Below are 17,254 nucleotides of genomic sequence, written 5' to 3'. Positions count from 1 at the left end.
TTTTTTTTTTTTTTTTTTTTTTTTTTTTTTTTTTTTTTTTTTTTTTTTTTTTTTTTTTTTTTGTTAAATTACAAGTTTAGTCTTAAAACTTCCAAATTTGTGTCTATCTAGTCCTTGAACTTTTAAAAGTGTCTAATAAGTTCTTAAACTTTCAATTTTGATTCAATAGATACTTAAATATTGAATGTAATAGGTCACTATCCTATTTAATGTGGTTTGAAATTTATGAACCTACAACTAGAAAATCGAAAGTTAAGAAATTTATTAAACTTTTTAAAGTTATGAGATCTTATAGATACGATTTTGATAAAATTAAGAACCTACTAGACACTTTTTAAAGTTCAGCACTAAATAGACAAACTTGAAAATTTAAGAACTAAACTTAAATTTTAATCATTTTTTTTTTATTGCATGTGTTTGTCTTTCAAAGTTAATCTAATTATTTTAGATAGAGACGTGTTCATTTACGTAAAGATGTTTGGTGAATGTGTAAGATTGAAACCAGAAAGTAGTTATTACATAATACGAAATGGGCGCTTGTTGCCGGAACATGCTTTCCATGAAGTGCCACATAGTCTATTTACTTACGCTTGATTTTGACAATCCCCTGCAGTTATGGATATTGATTCAGTTGGCACATTCACAATGTGCCATGAATCACTTAAATATCTCAAGAAAGGAGGACCTGGAAGGAATTCACTTACCGGTGGAACAATTATTAATATTAGTGCTACTTTGCATTACACAGCTGTCTGGTATCAAATTCATGTATCTGCAGCCAAGGTTAGTTGTGTTCATGTCTGAAGGTTATAATCTCTCTTTTTCGGTTGGAAGAACTTTCGTCGAATTTTCTTTCTAACAGGCAGCTGTAGATGCTATTACAAGAAACTTAGCTCTGGAATGGGGCGCTGATTATGATATTAGGGTCAACGGCATTGCACCAGGACCCATCCAGGGTACTCCTGGTTTGAGTAAACTCGCACCTGAAGAGATAAGCAGCAAGGTAAGAGCAGATATGCCTTTGTACAGAGTAGGAGAAAAATGGGATATTGCTATGGCTGCTCTCTACCTTGCCTCGGATGCAGGTGCGCCCCTTGTTAATCATGCAACATTTCTTAATTTTCTACTTTTTGATGTTAATCTGAATGTTTCAAAACTTTTTTATTTTTTGGTAAAAAAAGTCATGCTTTGAGAATGTTTTAAATGCTTAGTCTTTACATCTTGGCGTATGATCCGACATGTACACAAAAATCATGAGTTTTGGCCGTAATGCATATGTTTTAATCATTTTTGCATTAGAGACTTACCCAAACATGTTGCATTTTTAAAAATGATAAGTAGAAGCTCTTCATGTTTTCGGTTTAGGTTGATCTTGTTGACAACTTTCTTGTTTGGTACCATGTCAACATTGACTTTCAAAATTGTTTTCAGATATCTTTTTATTTATTTAAACTTTTTATAGAAATGGATCTATCAGATACAATCGTCGATGGAAAATAGAATGTTAAATTCCTTAACAGCATGGAAAGTATAAGGGTAAAATGTATTTGTTTAAGAATCTCAAGTTTTAGGAGTCTATTATTTTGAAGTGCACAAGATTAATCTTTAGTTGATTAAATATCGTACATTATGTATATTTTGAAGGTAAATACGTGAATGGAACAACTATCATTGCCGATGGAGGGATGTGGTTGAGCATGCCTCGTCGCCTGCCCAAGGAAGCTGTTAAGCAGTTGTCGCGAGTGGTGGAAAAGAGGTCCAGAAATTCACCTGTTGGTGTTCCAAAGAGTAAGCTGTGATGGCGAACCTCACCAATAAATTAAGTTAATCTTTATATACAGTACTTGTATGCCTTTGCTAGACATTATTCAAGGAATTCAAATTTCTGTGCACCATAAACTTGATTGTAACTGGTAGTGAGAATTTTGATTCCACACATTTGTGACGCTTGGACACTTATGATAGTGAGAACAGGTCATTTAGATTGCAAGAATAAATGAACTGTTTATCTTTGTGGTTGCATTTTTTAACCTATTATTAGAGCACACACCACACTTGCACGGTAAAATCTTGATGCAACTGAACCAAAATATATATACAAGAAGAAATACAATGTTGCGACAGACTACACAGCAATTATGATCAAGAATGTAGAGTTAGTTACTACATGAAACCCAGGAAAAGTGAAAAAAAGAGGTATTCACACAGTGCTTACAATTCAGATAGAATGGCGGGAATATAATGCGATAGTTCGGCGGTGAGGGACTGAAATCCATTCACCAGTTGGGTGTGGAACTCCTGGTCTTCCTCTCCAATTAATCTGAAATGAACTCGAATTGCACGCTTACATACAGCCATAAATTCAAGAAGCGCAGCAATGAGTTGCTGTAACTCCTGCGACCGCAACCTCGTAGCTGGCTCACCGGACAAGAATGCAGTGCACACACTCAACACTCCACTGTTAACCTGCATTCATGGAGAAGTACATCAGAGTCTTAAAGATGAAAATCTGATTCGGTATCTTAACTTCAATCGTGTACAAGAATAAAATTATAACAGAAACTGAGTAAGAAGCTCACTTGAACTGCAACACTGCCTTGGAGTATTCTCTGGAGACTCTGGAGTCGTGGAAGTTGATCCCCCTCAGAACTGCGAGGCTCTTCCAGTTCATTCCGCAGAGCAGCGGTTCTAGTTTCAATCATTCCAATTGCATTTTCCACAGGGGAGAACTCGAGCGATTCGGATTTGGTTACTAAGAGTCTATTTACCAATGCCGGGAAGGAGCCCTCGGTCTGTAGAACAGTCCTCCTCTTCCACTGGTCTTCTAGTCCACCTTGAGTCTTTCCATTTTTGGTAAATGGTGTATCAAATAAGAAACGGTCAAATACACGAGCACGGACACTCCCAGTGGATAGAGAAATGATTCTCTCTCTTCTACTTCCCAGATCTTCATCTTCAATGACAGGGTCAACTGCCGTTATCTGTAGGTAGCAAGCTCCCGGCTGCAACTCCTCCGCTTTCACTTGTCTGGAGTCTGGAATAATATGCAGTGTGTGACTGCCATCCATCCTAGATTCATATACATGACTGAGCTTCTCCATTATGTCACCTAACCGCACATCACGGGGCTCACGATAAACGTATTCCTTCCTATCCAGCTTCCCGAAACTTTCACCATAGAATCCCACCCTATAATATGTTGCATCAGTAAATGGAATTGGGCTCGACTCCTGCTCAAGGATTGATTCGTAAATATTTGTCAGTAAAGTGTGACTTTTTGCCAGTTGTCCATATGCTCTCCTACTTTTATAGACTGGAATTACAAGTTCCAGAATACTAGCACAAAAATGATACAACTCAGCTTGGGAGAAAAGCTTGTTTGCGAGCTGTAGGTACTTCACAGCAGAGTCGACAGTGAGTTTAGAAGCACCATATCCCTCGACCTCAGCTGCTGATGCCTCCGAGGTGATCTCACCGCTGACCATAGGGCAAATTCTACGTAGAGCTGCTACATGATCTCTGCTCCAGACACCATCATTTCGAGCAACAAGAGCCTAAAGGAAATCCAAGTATTTATCAAAGAACAAAAAATTTCCGTCCTAAGCACCCAGACAGACAATACAAATTTGGGTATACACAATTCCATATATGTAAACTACCTGCATGACCATAGCTGCAACCGCTACAGCACACTGTGCAGCTTCTGCCCACGATTGCATCTCTTGATGTGCATCGCATAAATGCAATAACCACATAATATGAAGATCAGGCACAGGGGCGAATGCCATTGCAAGTTTATAGAAACCTTCTGCAGCAGCATATCTATCCATTGACATCATAGAGGCCTAAATAAAGAAAATTACCAGCTTAAGTATGGCACAGTAATTATTGGTGCTTGCGTCAAATGTCACTATCGAAGTCTTTGGAAGGCAAAACTACTACCAGAAATACCACTAGTTTGAAGGAAACAAACTCCCTTCTGGAGTGAAAGAAAACATCATAAATAATCAGAAATACCATTAGTCTAATCTGTGCAGAGCCATATAGACTCCTCTCATGATTCCGGACTTCAGAGAGGATACTCTCCCTCTTCATTACATGATTGATGCAATTAGAGGAATTATTTTCATAAATTTTAGAAAGTTCAAAAGCGTCAACCTTATCAGCTTACACATTTTCTATATGAAATTGAGTAAGTATATTATTGCAGATCAAAAAAAACTTTTCTATAACAGACATCCCAGAATGGTGTTAGCACCAGGTATCACTAGTTGAAGTTTTAGGGGAGAACTAAAACCAAACATATACCACTAAAGCCCTGCACTCCCAACATTTCATCTGGAATGAATAGAATGGATTGTGAGCATACATGTTCAGACCAAAAATAATAATAGCAATTAATTATCTCAACATGAGTGGCCAAAAAACTTACTAAAAGAGCATGCTCTAGACTAGCATCAAGAGCAAGAAGGAGGCTGTCAGAAAGATATTTCAACTCTGACCAGGACCACCTATTGTCAGCAGAAGCTTCTGGAATTATTACAAGAGCATTCTCAGGAAGTCCGCATTCCTTCAGCAGATCAGAACTCTTCGATTCATCAGCCATGTCTTCTAAGGATTTTCGAAGACGCTGTGCTTCACCACTCTCTTCAAGTGTCCCATTTGCCTTCATCTGAGTTACTTGCACATCAGACGTCAATTCTGATAAAGTAATTATGAGCATGACCCTCAATCTAGCCGTCTGCATAAAGTGACAGAAAGAACTCTGCAACACAAAAGAAAGAATACAGTATTAGATAACAAAACACGAGTTTTAAATTAGTGGAAAATGCAAAATAAAATCCTACCCTCACAAGAATCTGAAGCCCTGAAACAGCCCTTTTCCTTATGCTATCATTTCGAAAAACTGCAAGCCTAAGAAGATGGAATGTTACTTGCTTCAAGAAACGGTCATTTTCTCTCGCCATTAAAGTTGCACCATGAAGATCAAAGACACTGTTAAAGACGGGAAATAAGGCCTTGTAGAATGCCAAAGGTTGATTCTTAGAGAAGAAGCTCATGAATATGGAGGTGATGCAATCAAGTTTCCCGTAGTCAGTGGCAATGCTATGAGAAGATGCCATCAAGGAAAACTTCTCGGTTATTTCCAAAACCTGAAGGCTAACTGCTGCACTTAAGTTTTCTTCCCAAAGTTCCTGAGAGAAAACTTACAAGTTCAGTTGCCTAATACAAATATGACAGTAATGTTATACATAATCACTGTCGGGAATCAAATTAAAATTGAGAATAAGAGAAGCGTACTAATTTTTGTCTTAATACTGGGTGCAGCGACTCTCTTAGTGCCTGAGCCGATGCACCAATCCTAGAAGATTGTGCCTGGGCAAGTGCTTCTCTCAACGAATATGGCTGATTTGGGGAGCTCAACTGAGAATTCACCCTCTGCCACAGATAACCATTATCAGGTGTTCCCTGAGGCTGCAATGTAGAATATACCCGACAAGAAATTAGAAGATTTTATAACCTAAAATAGCAATTATCAAGCATGGATAAAGAAACATGTGAACTTGTTCACACAAAATAATGCTTTCAGAATTATCTTTAGTATTGTGATTGGATGAATTAAAATGTCACTATTATTGTGCAAACTCGCAAATTAGGAACAAAAAACTCAGATGATTACGTAATGATCAAACTCAGGAAAAAGAATTTAAAGAAACAATTAAAAATTCTGCCAAATTGCTAACCCCCATCCCCCCCTCTTTCTTTCCCCAACAGCACACACACGGGTAAAGCAGAGCATGAAGAGAATGGAACCCACTCTGAATTCTTGTCTTGATGCCTCAGATAGGTAGTTGTTGATTGCAGGAGATAGTCTGTCAGAGTACTTGGGGGAACCAGGGGTATCACCAACAGCAGCAGGGCTCCGAGAACTGGATCCCATAAGCATGCCATCAGCAGGTTTTCTATGCTGCAAAATAGAGGGGACATCAAGAAAACAAGTACTTCAAGTCAATCTCCATACCACTCTTGAGAAACATAAACATCAGAGTCATATATGGTCTACATAAAAAGGAAATGATATATTATTCACTATTCTTTTCATGCATATGAAAATATACAAAATCAAAGAATAGGATATATAATTTATCTTCTTTTTTATATAAAAAACAGGGAGATGTATTATTCACTATCCTATCACTATGGAAGGAAACAAGAAATAGGTACTTCAATAAGGGCTTGAGATTATTAACTAAAAATAACAATAATGAAGCGAGAAATAATATAATTAGAAACTAATGAGACCCGGCTATAGAACCATTTATCTTAGTGATGTTATACATTATCAACTAGAACAATAAGTGATCATAACAACAATCACCTACAAGATCAAAAAGCCAAATAAGACGTCAACAGAATAGGGAATTTCATATAAATAACAACCTCAAAAAGAATTAGGCATTCTTCCATGAGCTTGAAAAATAATCTGGTTCGAGCAATGCTTTGTTGCCATGCCTTGACAAGTGAGGTATCATCTAAATTGCGCACAATTTGCAAAATCACAATCAAAACTTCACGCTTCTCTATGGCATTTAGGTTATAGAAGACAGGCATTTCATCTAAAATCTGTCAAAGAAAAAAAGGCAATCAGTTCAGCAAAACTGATCTTGGTTAAGATCAACATGGTGATATATTGATAATACATTCTATAATCCAATGTGAGCAAATATGGTTTGAAATATACACTTCATGCACGTGCAGATTAAGTATCAACTTGATGAATTATAAGGTTTTAACTGGAAAATAACAAAAGTAAAAAGAGATGCAACTTTCTGAAGGCATTAGCTAATGACATAATGTGAAGCTGCAATATCTTGAGTGAACAGACATAAATATAATCCTCAGATCTCCTCCAAGCAATGAAGAAACAAAAAACCTATAAACTTTAATACTGGACATGCCTATTGTAGCAGGAATTATTATTTTGAATCATGTAAGCTCTAGATGATCTTCATGGAATCATATAAAGGCTGACGCTCTATAAGATCAACCTACTAAAAGATGATTTTCCCCGGATCATAGAATTTATGTCTTATGTCTTGGACCACTGAAAAGCGTATACAAGGTCCAAAAAATTATTTTCAGCCTTGGAAACAAAATTTTACGTTGGCCAAAAAATGAATATGGTAGCATTTTTTATGAGAAACTGAGCTTTGGTAAAGAAAAATGAACATATGTAAAAAGAGACTAACAAAAGGAACCCCAACAGAAGTTATCATATACATTAGTTGTTTGTTTCAAATATGATTACTAAGAGATTATTTTTTCTACAGAACATAGAATCTACTATCGCAGTCTTGGATTACTGAGAGTTTATGAAGTCATAATTACTATTTCCAGCCTCCGAAACTAAACTTACATATTAAGGGCAAATAATGAGTATTTATTGGTGCAATCATTATACATCCAACCGACAGAAACACAACTCAATGATAATCGTCAAATACTCCTTCCCTTGAGATCGAATGTTCAAATTTCTAAACCCTACATTTGTTGGGCTAAAAAATAAATAAAAGAAACCCCTATTCTGCTGATTTATAAGAAAAATACTTTTTTTCCTTTTGGTTGTGACATGACGCTAAAATGCATAGGGTTCTATTTCAACCATGATCTAGAACATTTGAAAATTTCACAACAATTAAATCCCAATACCTCCATTAATCATTTATCTTGGTAACACATTGTTGACATCTTCCAACATGAGCTAGCAGATAATCTTCAAAAACATTTAGTTGGCAATCTCAATTTTCCAGATTTTTTTATAATAAAGTCCGATATTCTTATTTTTTTTCAACCAATGCACCCAGATGCACTAATTAACGTTGTATAGGGTTCTATTTCAACCATGATCTAGAACATTTGAAAATTTCACAACAATTAAATCCCAATACCTCCATTAATCATTTATCTTGGTAACACATTGTTGACATCTTCCAACATGAGCTAGCAGATAATCTTCAAAAACATTTAGTTGGCAATCTCAATTTTCCAGATTTTTTTATAATAAAGTCCGATATTCTTATTTTTTTTCAACCAATGCACCCAGATGCACTAATTAACGTTGTATAGGGTTCTATTTCAACCATGATCTAGAACATTTGAAAATTTCACAACAATTAAATCCCAATACCTCCATTAATCATTTATCTTGGTAACACATTGTTGACATCTTCCAACATGAGCTAGCAGATAATCTTCAAAAACATTTAGTTGGCAATCTCAATTTTCCAGATTTTTTTATAATAAAGTCCGATATTCTTATTTTTTTTCAACCAATGCACCCAGATGCACTAATTAACGTTGTAATTCCAATATCAGTTCAATACCTTAAACCATATTATTCATCACAGAACATCGAATTCTTAAAGGAGCATGATCACTAAGTTAGTCGAAATCATGTTATTAATCAAATCTGCACTTCAAATCAAAGAGAAATGTAATCACGCTTTACTACACAAATGTAAAATTTTAGGAAAATGATAATAAATCAGTAAAAAATATCTCTTGGATATTGGAAGACAGCGTGGGTCATACATTTAAGCTAAGCTAAGTTTTCACACGCTAACTTAAAAATATACATAAAAGGCTAGAATAGATTAAAAGAAAAACATGCACCTGCCCGATAAGTGGAAAATACAGCTGAGCAATGTATAGTTTATCTTCAGGCTTCTGGTACCGAGCATCAAATTCATGCTTGCATAAGAGAACAACTAAAATTCTAGCCGCCTATAAACATAATCAGATTAGAAAGAGTTAACCAAGTGGGACAAACGCAAAAAACAACTTTATATAGTAGGTATGCCAAACCAAAACCAAGATCATCCATATGAAAATTTAAGTGCCCTATGAAATAGAGCATGATTACTTCTCCAATACAGATTGTGAATGGTCTCACCTTGGCCCGCAGAGGTAAATCATCATGATCCCAAGTAAGAAAAAGTTCTTGTATTAATACAGATGAAAGGTAGTTCCTAGAACAGAAAAAAAGAAAAAAAAATTGGTCAGATATAAAGCTACAAGGCATTATTAAACCCAAAATAACGATTAACGTGCTAGATTTAGCACCCAATTTCATATCATCCACGGGAACTCCTTTTTTGTTGCAACTTCCTGAAAAATTCATGATTGATCGGACAAGAACAGAGTCAAAGAGAACATCAACCAACCATTCCAGCTCAGTTTTATCAAACCAGATAGAGTAGGTGTTCTTGCCTCATTCCTCAAATCAAAAGTTCCTTTTCCCACTTTTTCTACCAAGACCAGGGACGAAAGTTTCTACTCTACAAAGCCCTCAGTCACATGACCACATTGACAAGAAAGAAAGAGCTACCAGAGGCTAGGAAGATAAGGAAATAGGAGGCTACAAGATAGAGCTAGGAAATTCAAGGCAAACACGGCAGTAAAAATATTGTAATCCTCACTCAATTTCTATTATGTGATATTCCAGCTGCAAGGCCAATTTAATCTTATTAATACACAAGCCTCAGTGTCATTAATACACAAGCAAGTCTTTCAAAAACCAAGGCATTTCCCACAGGCAGACTTTGGCCAAATGAGTGAAAAACTCATAGCCATGCCGACATTTTTCTCTGAATTCAACTGGTACATCACATGAACAGGATTTAAACACAATAAAAGAAACTAGAACCATTGCCCATGTTATAGTCTTTTTCCAATTCTTTTCAACATAATGAGGTAGACGATCAGTATTTATACAAAAATTGTGCAGAGTAGATTTACTAAAGGGTTCCTCGTTCTGCTTTGATTATTAAGATTTGAGAGAATTTGACCAAGCATGTGGAAGAACCATTTTTTATTTGACAGCTCTGAAATGAACGTGTTTATTATTTCCAGGGCAGAAAAATGATGTATAATCATTGTCAAAGTATATGTTAAAGATAAGGCACCTATCAGAAGGGTCTCTTCCGGGCATTTCCACAAAGAGGTCATGATCACATATAATCTGTAAAAATGTAAGCTTGCAGTCATGCAGAACAGATTGGCAGACACCTGAAAACTTGTCCAGGTACAAGGATACCTGCAACAGATTGATTAACATAACAATCAATTTATCTAATGGGGTGAAAGACCATAGCGTAGAAATGCCACATCCTGGATTCTATACGCAGAAAGCTTTTTATGCTCTATGTATGAAGGAATGTCTTTAGCAAAGCCATGCCTTTATCTCTACTCGCAAGAGAATACATATCCAGTTTTCCTTGTACTCTAAATAATTCAACCAACAACAAGTTTACACAACTAAAATTAAATTCGACTTGAAATTTGAATGGTTAGCAGAAACAAGGATTACTCCGTATTACTATCAATAGTATAATAACATCCATGACTAGAAAGAGTTCTAAAATTTATATATATATTTAAAATAAAAAAAATAAAAAATAAAAAAATCTTGGTGGAAGTTCTAGATTCTTGAAAGCTCACATTAAAAAAAATGTCTTCCTCGGAAAATTTTAGAATGATTTCTTTTACCAGTTTAGATTTTACAAGTACACAATAATTATTATCTGCCTACATCCATAACTTAGTATAGACCAAAAAAGAAGTGAAACAATATTTGAGAAGTAGAAAAGTATACCAAATCAAATACTTGGCGAGGTTCAATAATGGACAAAAGATCATAACAAAAGAACGCTAAACTGCTATTCAAACGTTTAGCCAAGCTTAATCCCTTCTTGCAACGTTCGTGTACTTCAGTAAGAAGGCAATCATACAACTGCATTATGCATCTAAATACACCTTCTTTCAATTGCATTGGAGGAATATCTTCACCTGTAAGGCAAAAAATAGGGAACAAAAAAAGGAAATTCAAAAGAATATCTTCACCCGTATCAGACAGAAATATATTCAATCATTAACCAAACAGCAACCTCTCGTTGATCATTTCAAATGTCAACAACAAGTAAAGTAACTCAGATAAGAAGATATTATTTTGAGAAATAGAGCAAAGTACGTAAGTAGGGGAATGCACAATGCTGAAACAACTTCATGGAAAAAGAAAAAAGGATTATCTTCCCGAAGCAGAATGTTCAAAGTGATATGGCTAGTGTACACTGAAGTAGAAATCCAATAAACCAAGTAGCAAATTTAGGGTAAAATAATAATAATAATATATGTACATAAGCTTAAGGGAATATTGGTACTTTAATATGAAATTAGATTAGAAGCTTAGATTCAAATCCCTCATTGTTATTCTCAACATTGTTTCTAGGCAACAAACCAAGCTTTGATTGAGACAAATGAAAGAATGTACAAGAGCATACCAAAAACAATCCCACAAAAAGAGTCCCATCTCTAACATGTTATTCTCCACATTCAATATCAATAGATCCACATTTTAGGTCTCTTTATAACTTGAACCTTGGAGTTCGAAAGTAATTTAACATACAGTAAATTTTAGTACATATATATTTTCATGACAAACTCTCACTTCCGAGCCAAAAAACCCCAGTAGATTAAAAATACATTCACACTTACACAAGCAATGCATCTGCATGAATACATGTTTAGCATATAAAACCTAAAAACCAGACCTTTAAACCCACCTAATGGAAGACTATGATAGAAAAGCCGAGTTTTCTCCAGTGCCATTGATTTGACAATTAGTTCAAGGAAAAACCAGGCCATAGCCAAAACATCATCATATACTGGTCCAACACGATAGCCTTTGGCCTACAAAACAGAAAAACTTCAGCAATCTCTAATATGTTTTTTGCATACAATAAATGGAAAAATAATGAAACAGCATTTTAACAGAGCTTCATGACTAAGAAAAATTGGAATCAAACAAACTCCACATGGTTCATATGTAAAGGATCGTCCGTGTTGTGTTCATTATGTTAACCAAGAACATAACCGACCGATCATAAATCAAAAGGAGAAGACAAGTATGAAGGTTCAATGATAACCAAAATAGGAGGGGCCTAAATGAAACCCCAGAAGGAAATAATAATTGGAAAAAAAAAATTGATGAATGACCAGCCAATGTCTTCAAGGTTTGTGCTAAACAATAACAAGTTGTGTGTGCCAGTCACATGATTCATGCACAAAAGAAAAGATGTAGCAATTCTTATGATATTAAAATAAAAGAGTCAAAACCACCTTGCTCCTAGCCAAGCTTCCCCAGACAGTGGACAGACCAGGGTACACAGGTGGCTGTCGACCTCCGAAGTCATCAAAAGCATAATCGACATAATTAACCAGGAAGTGGTTTCTTTCACCATCTTCAGCCGATTCCTGCTGCACCCTATATATTTGTCGCATGATGTAACAACAAAAGGCAATAAATAAACGATAAAAATTCCAATTTTGCACAGACAGAATGTGAATCAAAGAAATGTCAAACAAATAGTTAATGAGAACTTCGTAAATAGAGTAAATGTATTGAGAAAAAACTGAACGATCAAAGAAACTGTATGATGATTACGTAAATTCAGAGTTAGATGGGAACTTGATCTGGAATTTGGAAAGTAAGAGCATAGGCTCAAATTTTATACTGGCATCAAAGAAAATCAGAAAACTCATGAAGCATTTGAGAGGCTTAATAAATTAGACCCACATAAATGTAAAATCTACAAAACTAGAACAACTACCTAGTAACAATATTAACCATTGCTCTAAACGCCGCAACCTGAAATACATAGGACAAACTGGAATTAGATAACAGCTTGTATTGATACCCCAAAAAGAAATGTGGAATGATAAATTATCAAAATTTCAAGCAAAGTCATATAGGCTTGAAAGAAATTAATCAGAGCATACATAGGCCCCTGGAAAAAAAAAAGGAATAAATTCAATGTAAAAACCTGGAGGGTTTCTCCACCATTGCCAATCAGATGAAGCAACATATTCAAAATAGGATGAAGGAATTGGAGCAACGCAGTGGAATCAACATTCTTCAAACTGTTAATAGCCTGCATGTAACGAACAGCACAATGGAAAAGATATTACTGTTAAATAACCGCAATCTGGTTTGAAACAATTAAAGCTTCTACATATCGACTATGGCTATCTACTATTGTTGAATGAAATGATATGAAAAAAATTCTCACAGAGCGCAAGGGTGTTGGTGGAGGGTGGAATTTTCATAAGAGTGAAAAAAAATACCTCCAGAAGTTCAGAACCCCATGGAGGGCTTGTTCGAAGAGTGTGTCTATCATATTCCAGAAAAAAATCCCTGATTCGTTCATTAATGGGATACAGGGAGGAACACAGTCTTAAACGCAATTTAAAGATGTTTTTTCCATCTTCCAAGTAATCTAGCCTCTCCTAAAATTCAGAAAAACATGAATAGTAGGTTAGTAGCAGACAAATAAACGCAGATCAATAAGATCACTGAATCAGAAAGCTTCACAGTTGCAGAGGATACCATAGTGAAGGAAGCAAATACATACCCTGTTTGTATCTTGGAGGTAATGCGGAACAAGCTCTCTCATTACTGGTAAAGAAATTTCAGACCGTAACCTAAATTAAACCATCAAGATCAGAGATTTAAAATCCAGGAGATGCATAAATAAACACGGTTTACCAAAATACTGGAGCATCGGCATTAAATAATTAATAAGACCATTCAAAGCCTGTTTCCAGTAACTACATTGTAGAAACAAAAAGGAATAACTGAAATTTGAAAATACACAATATGATAATCAAGTCTTAGTAATATATAGAATTAATTTAATCCAAATTCAAAGAAACAAAACGTGAAAAGATGCATGAGCACTTTATAAAAATGCCAATCAGGAAACTGTATATCCGACTAGTCACTTTTCAAATCTTTTCAAGCTTTATTTATTTTATTTATTTATCTAAATTGATATCCGTGAGTTTTGGACAAAAAAAACTTCTTTATTCAAGGTTCTTGTTCACAATATTTCCCTACTATTTTAACACGTCTCTTATCCAGAAACTAAAACAAAAAAACAAGAAAAAAAAAACGAAGAAGAAAGTAATAGATTTCATGATGATTATGTACATACTGAGCATGTGCTGATAAGGGAAGTGATGCATATCCAATTGGCACCTGGAATATAACAACAGAATATGAGATAATAAAAAATGAAACAAACAGATTTCATAGTATTAACCATCAGCCATATAAGAACCAAGATCCAAAGGGAAGCAGAATAGAACTTACTGGCATTGGAGCTTCTAGTTTTGCTTGCATATCAATGTTGAAGAATGTGAATAATAAGTGATGCTTTGGTGTCCAGGTAGCAGGGAGGGAGAGTTTAATCTCATCATGGTAGCAAGCTACTCTTGCAGCTACAGCAACTTGAGTGTGAGTCCACTTCTGAAGAGAAGCACCCAGCTCCACAGGATACATAGCCTAAGAAAGTCTCCCATAAAAATCAAATATATAAGTATGCAAAATTCATTTTGCTCTCCATATATGCAGAGATCATCACCGATGGAAAGAGACGAAATTATGTGCATGCAATTGATATTTTATAAATATATAGAAATTTACCTCCAGAGGCTGTCTACGCGGGTCACTATCATCCTCTCTAAGTTCTATACGAATGAACAAGTTCCTCTTGCGGTTCAAACTAACAGTCATGGGGTAAACATAAAGACAGTGAAAGAGCTGCAAGAACGGCTCATTCCTCATCATAATGCGGAAGTCAAATGCGTGGAACTGAAAGCCAACCAACAAACCTTATGGTCAACAGTTATGATGATAATCCGGCTACGCAATGGTGAATATTGTATAGAAATAATAGCATAAATTTCAATTTTTAAGAACTATGTAATTTCGTATATATCCTTCACGATTATCATCAGTTGTTCATCATTGCTATTCCAGAAACATCTATTTATTGAAATTAATTCTGTATAGTTCCTTTTCAAGCTAAAATATTTTTTAATTTAAAGATACTATTTGAAATCTAAGACTTGTTCCAAGATTTCTCTTCATACATCAACTACTTGAGATCCTTCTCCAAAAAAAATTTGAAAACAAGGATCATAGTAAATTAGCTATGAAGATTCACTAGAAATGAAAATAAGAATGCCTTACCCAACACATAAGATATTATTTGTAAACTATCTTCCACCAATTAAATAGACTGAGTAAAATGTTAACAACTTCCAGTTATCTGCCATAAAAGTCAAGGTCTTCTCTGGGAAATTATTTCATTCCTAAAAATTTTATGCAGCCAGAGGTTCAATGGACCAATACACAAAGGATGGAAATTTTATAAAGGCTCTCTAATTCAAGGTGGTAGGCAAACAGAAAATCCAGCAAAGTGTTCAGTCAACATATCCCTAAATTTCATTGCTCTTATGCCTCTCGTTATTGGGCCATCATCCTCGATGCTTTTGGTTGGCCCTCGGCTTTTCCAGAATGCACATACGATTTCCTTACCAATATTTTGATGGCCATCCTTTCCATGGAGAGAAGTCTCTTTGGCTTTCTCTTAATAGTCTTCTTTTGGTTCCTTTGGAGGGAAAGGAGTGGTAGACATTTCAGAGATTCTTTTTCATCTTTTGATAGGTTTATGGATTTGATTCTTTTTCACGCTATTTATTGATGTAAACAATATAATCCTTTTCTGATTTTAGTCTTTCTTATTTGATTTCCAAATGAGATTGTTCATGTGATCCATCTATAGGTGTTTTGGAGTAGATCGCTCCTTTTATTTCATTCATCAATGAAATTTGCTTCTCTTCTCAAAACATAACCCTTAAAAACAAGTCTGAATTGTATTCCAAACAATTCCCGACCCATATGTTAATCACTGAAAATTATGTACCTTCTCTCCTTACTATATCCTAAAGAATTTCTAATAATCAGCAATTCCTGGTCCTTCACCCATTTATCTCTAATTATCATGTTTAACTTATAAACGGATTACAAGCATTTCATCAATCAGAAACTACTTCAAAGCAAAACCATGATTCCAAAGCGAGTAAAAATTCAAAAGAAATGATAAAAAGACCTATGAAACATGAATATAAGGATTCTAAGACAAAGAACTATTGGGTGGTGAGATAATAAAATAAAGAACAACATCAACAATCAATCCTTACATCATCTGCACTTGAATCTGCATTTCCATGTGGATATGATCCATTACCAGAAAATTCTTTCCCATCAGAAAAATTTAACTTCAAGCTGCCACTATGATGATGGCTATCAGAACCGTTATTAGGAAGCTTCTTGAATGTGGAATCCATCTCAACAGAGTCACTGATCACACTACCATTTTCTGACATGTTTTCATTGTCAGCATGGGAAATCTGGTGCTTTTCAATTTCCAGCCTAAGAACACCTTTTACAGGTTTATGAACCTTGTACTTGGGATCCTGCAATTTGAACAAACAACCATCATCGACCACATTTAGAGGCACTTCGAGATTTTATATGGGATACAGTATATTTTGGAAAAAATAAAATTAGATACCTAACATAGATTGAAGCACCACACCACATGGAATTCAATGTTTCTCATTAAAGATGTAATAAAAATAATAAATAAATAAACAACTAAAAAGATGCCTAACATAGATTGAAGCACCACACCTGAAGTGCATCTTCCGTGTAGCCTTCCTTGACCTTATTTAAGTTGGATATTTCAACAACCACAGAGCTTCCACTAGAGCAACCCAGCTTACCATCCACTGTGACCTTTGTGCTAGGTTCAAATACACCCTCATGGGAACTAGATCCAGTTATGTTGGGAGCAAGAGGACTACTCGGGGAAGCAGATCCAGCAGATGCTGCACCAGTGCTGTTATCAAATAATGCAACAATGGCCCAGGCAAAGGATTCTCTGTAAGGCATGATTTGAGACCACACTTGCAGTTTTTGCTTTTCTCTTTCACTCAAATGCACCTATAGGTAGAGTTTATACAATTAAAGAGTATTAGTTCAAACGGTGAAACAAATATTCAAAGGATCAGGACCACGGACAAAACTGCCTTAGGCCACATAAAAGAACTAAGCAAGATTTCACAACATCCGCAGGAACAGATAGAAAAAAGACCTTTCAATAAAATTAACATTTATTTCCGAAAGGACAATAGTAGAAGAAGAGTTTGATATCACCACCAGGAATAAGGAATTGTGGGGCATAGATCCTTATGTATTTAAAAGAAAATATCCAGAGATATATACCCCTACAAAGAACATAATAGATGGATTTTAAGGTGGTGGAGGGGGGGGGGGGGGGAAAATTGA

General features: G+C 35.4%; 2 protein-coding genes across 4 annotated transcripts in view; one reads left to right on the top strand and one right to left on the bottom strand.

The window, feature by feature from the left end:
- Positions 1-2,012, top strand: part of LOC111468426 (peroxisomal 2,4-dienoyl-CoA reductase) — a 4,356-nt gene extending 2,344 nt beyond the window's left edge. Inside the window, exons 3-5 of the mRNA XM_023113642.1 lie at positions 614-783; positions 863-1,085; positions 1,645-2,012. Coding sequence (XP_022969410.1) covers positions 614-783; positions 863-1,085; positions 1,645-1,799 — 548 coding nt within the window. The 3' untranslated portion in view covers positions 1,800-2,012. The remainder of the gene's footprint in view (positions 1-613; positions 784-862; positions 1,086-1,644) is intronic.
- Positions 2,013-2,078: 66 nt separating this feature from the next.
- The window catches only part of LOC111468422 (guanine nucleotide exchange factor SPIKE 1), an 18,813-nt gene continuing 3,637 nt past the window's right edge, over positions 2,079-17,254 (bottom strand). For all 3 annotated transcript variants that reach the window (XM_023113634.1, XM_023113636.1, XM_023113635.1), the window contains 23 exons: positions 16,598-16,909; positions 16,105-16,380; positions 14,543-14,710; positions 14,210-14,401; positions 14,052-14,095; positions 13,470-13,539; positions 13,183-13,344; positions 12,882-12,989; positions 12,669-12,706; positions 12,178-12,322; positions 11,622-11,748; positions 10,655-10,848; positions 9,966-10,096; positions 8,954-9,029; positions 8,674-8,784; positions 6,442-6,624; positions 5,819-5,968; positions 5,302-5,475; positions 4,848-5,195; positions 4,433-4,765; positions 3,660-3,845; positions 2,580-3,554; positions 2,079-2,466 (listed from right to left, as the gene is read on the bottom strand). In XM_023113634.1, the coding sequence (XP_022969402.1) occupies positions 2,212-2,466; positions 2,580-3,554; positions 3,660-3,845; positions 4,433-4,765; positions 4,848-5,195; positions 5,302-5,475; positions 5,819-5,968; positions 6,442-6,624; positions 8,674-8,784; positions 8,954-9,029; positions 9,966-10,096; positions 10,655-10,848; positions 11,622-11,748; positions 12,178-12,322; positions 12,669-12,706; positions 12,882-12,989; positions 13,183-13,344; positions 13,470-13,539; positions 14,052-14,095; positions 14,210-14,401; positions 14,543-14,710; positions 16,105-16,380; positions 16,598-16,909 (4,758 nt within the window). In that variant the 3' untranslated portion in view covers positions 2,079-2,211. The remainder of the gene's footprint in view (positions 2,467-2,579; positions 3,555-3,659; positions 3,846-4,432; positions 4,766-4,847; positions 5,196-5,301; positions 5,476-5,818; positions 5,969-6,441; positions 6,625-8,673; positions 8,785-8,953; positions 9,030-9,965; positions 10,097-10,654; positions 10,849-11,621; positions 11,749-12,177; positions 12,323-12,668; positions 12,707-12,881; positions 12,990-13,182; positions 13,345-13,469; positions 13,540-14,051; positions 14,096-14,209; positions 14,402-14,542; positions 14,711-16,104; positions 16,381-16,597; positions 16,910-17,254) is intronic.

The sequence above is a fragment of the Cucurbita maxima genome, unplaced genomic scaffold, assembly GCF_002738345.1.
Source record: "Cucurbita maxima cultivar Rimu unplaced genomic scaffold, Cmax_1.0 Cma_Scf00036, whole genome shotgun sequence".
NCBI classification, from domain to species: Eukaryota; Viridiplantae; Streptophyta; class Magnoliopsida; order Cucurbitales; family Cucurbitaceae; genus Cucurbita; species Cucurbita maxima.
Note: the sequence above shows the minus strand (reverse complement) of the source record. Positions and strands in the feature narration are given on the sequence as shown.